Source organism: Arachis ipaensis, chromosome B04 (assembly GCF_000816755.2).
Source record: "Arachis ipaensis cultivar K30076 chromosome B04, Araip1.1, whole genome shotgun sequence".
In the NCBI taxonomy this organism is placed as follows: Eukaryota; Viridiplantae; Streptophyta; class Magnoliopsida; order Fabales; family Fabaceae; genus Arachis; species Arachis ipaensis.
In genome coordinates this window covers 10,648,205-10,650,207 of record NC_029788.2, presented here as the reverse complement: position 1 = coordinate 10,650,207, position 2,003 = coordinate 10,648,205, and the positions used below count along the sequence as shown (strand labels likewise).

Here is a 2,003-nt window from a genome sequence, read left to right as displayed (position 1 = left end):
CTAATGCTTAGCATAACACAAATAGCATAGAACCATAAGCAGAACATAAAGACATTAAGAAAAGCCACAAACACAACCCGACTTAGGAGCAAATAGGCACCTTGAAAGATGGTGATTCCATTCTGTGACCTGTGCTAGGAAGCATTATTCCCATTTTCATTCCAAATACAAGCATATGACCAGTACATTTGATTTCTCTAAACCTCTCATGTTAGTTATTACTATTTTCTATTTCCCTCTTCCTGAAATGCAACTAGATACTGGTACGGTGATGTTTTGGAAGTTATCTCTATTCCTTAGTCATGACTTATTCTATGCACACTAATTCAGTGTAAAGAAGTTGTAACACTCCTAGCCCAAGGCCTTTATGTATGCCTCAACTCTATCCCTCAACCCCTCACCTTTTTTTGGGAAGAAGAAGGAATTCATTTTGATGAAGAGAAACATTGAATTTAGAGGATAATGAATTATCCTAAACATAAAAGAAAAATTAAAAAGAAAAAAAAACAATGAGTATATCTGTCAATATCTGTTAAGTAAATCCCCTCAAAATGATTTCCACTTTACAGTATAACATGCAGTTTCATATTTCATCAAACAATAACAAGGTGATTGTAGGTGCCAAAGTCACTCTTTATGGTAGAGAAAAGTTTTTAATTAAGCATACCTTCAGCCGCAATTCTTCAGTAATAACCTCTAAATCCCTCACTGGATCAACAACATCGTCTACATGGATAATATCGGGATCCTCAAATGCTCCTAAACACAGCAAGGGCATAGGGTCAATAACTCACAAATCATTATTGCACATAATCTAAGTAATGCAACCCCAAAAAAATGAGATGTAAGGAAAACTAAGCATCTTACGTAGAACGTGAAAAATGCCGTCTACAGCACGGATGTGGGACAAAAAACTATTTCCCAACCCTTGTCCTTGATGAGCACCTCGGACCAATCCAGCTATATCATGGATTTCTAAGAAAGCTGAAACCTGTATTCATAAACCTTCACATGTCATCCATATTATACTAAAGAAAGAGGATTTCAATCAAGTTGGCCATAAAATTCACTAAAAGTATTTGTAAGAGTTTCATCACTCACCTCACTTTTTGGCTTGTATAATTGGCAGAGCCACTCAAATCTCTCATCAGGGACATTGACCCTTGCCTCATTAGGCTCAATGGTGCAAAATGGGAAGTTCTCAGCAGGTATTGCCATCTTGGTGAGTGTATTAAAAAGTGTAGATTTTCCCACATTTGGCAAGCCCACCTGAACAAGGTAGCAACAACTATTAACTAACATGATAAACCACCTGGTAGGAAAATAAATATGAATCGCAAGAGCTTATGATGAATAGTTTAAAGATAACATTCGAAAATCATTAAAAAAAAATATTTTTTTTCCAGCTCTAAAAGCTGAACTAAACCCAACATACACTTAATGCTTCCAAATCCATAGTTTTAAATCACGAGGTCGTAAATTGAAGCAAACCGTTTTTATTCATGAAGTTAAAGGAAGTAAAAATCTGGTATTGGGGTATTATTAGGGATTGAAGAAATGGAAACGCGAAGATGAAGTTGAAAGACCAAACACCCAAATTAGAGATTGAAAAAGGAGATGCTGGAACAGCGTCAAGATTGAAACTTGTTGAGTGGATTTGGGAAGAGAGATATAGAAGCATTACAATGCCAATCTTGAGATGAGAAGAGAATCGACCAAGGATTGGGCGCTCAGCAGGTGCTTCCTTCGATTTCGCAGCTTTTGGAGGCATCTTTATTAGTAGATTAGATTATTAGGGTTTTCTGCTGTTGAAGAAGAAGAAGAAGAAGAGTGTATGAGATTGAGAGTAACAGAAGCTTAAGGCTGCAGTTTGTAGGGTTTTGGAAGAAAAAGAGCTCCCTCTGCTTGCCTCGCTTTTCTTTCACAATTCACTGCACACTGCTACTTAAATTACCTATGTAATAAAAATAAATAAATAAATAAAGTGATAAATAAATTCATAA

At 36.1% G+C, this 2,003-nt stretch overlaps 1 protein-coding gene across 1 annotated transcript in view; it reads right to left on the bottom strand.

The window, feature by feature from the left end:
• LOC107638851 (obg-like ATPase 1) overlaps positions 1–1,954 on the bottom strand; it is a 6,545-nt gene extending 4,591 nt beyond the window's left edge. Inside the window, exons 1-4 of the mRNA XM_016342248.1 lie at positions 1,685–1,954; positions 1,102–1,269; positions 868–991; positions 668–759 (exon numbers count right to left, since the gene is read on the bottom strand). Coding sequence (XP_016197734.1) covers positions 668–759; positions 868–991; positions 1,102–1,269; positions 1,685–1,771 — 471 coding nt within the window. The 5' untranslated portion in view covers positions 1,772–1,954. The remainder of the gene's footprint in view (positions 1–667; positions 760–867; positions 992–1,101; positions 1,270–1,684) is intronic.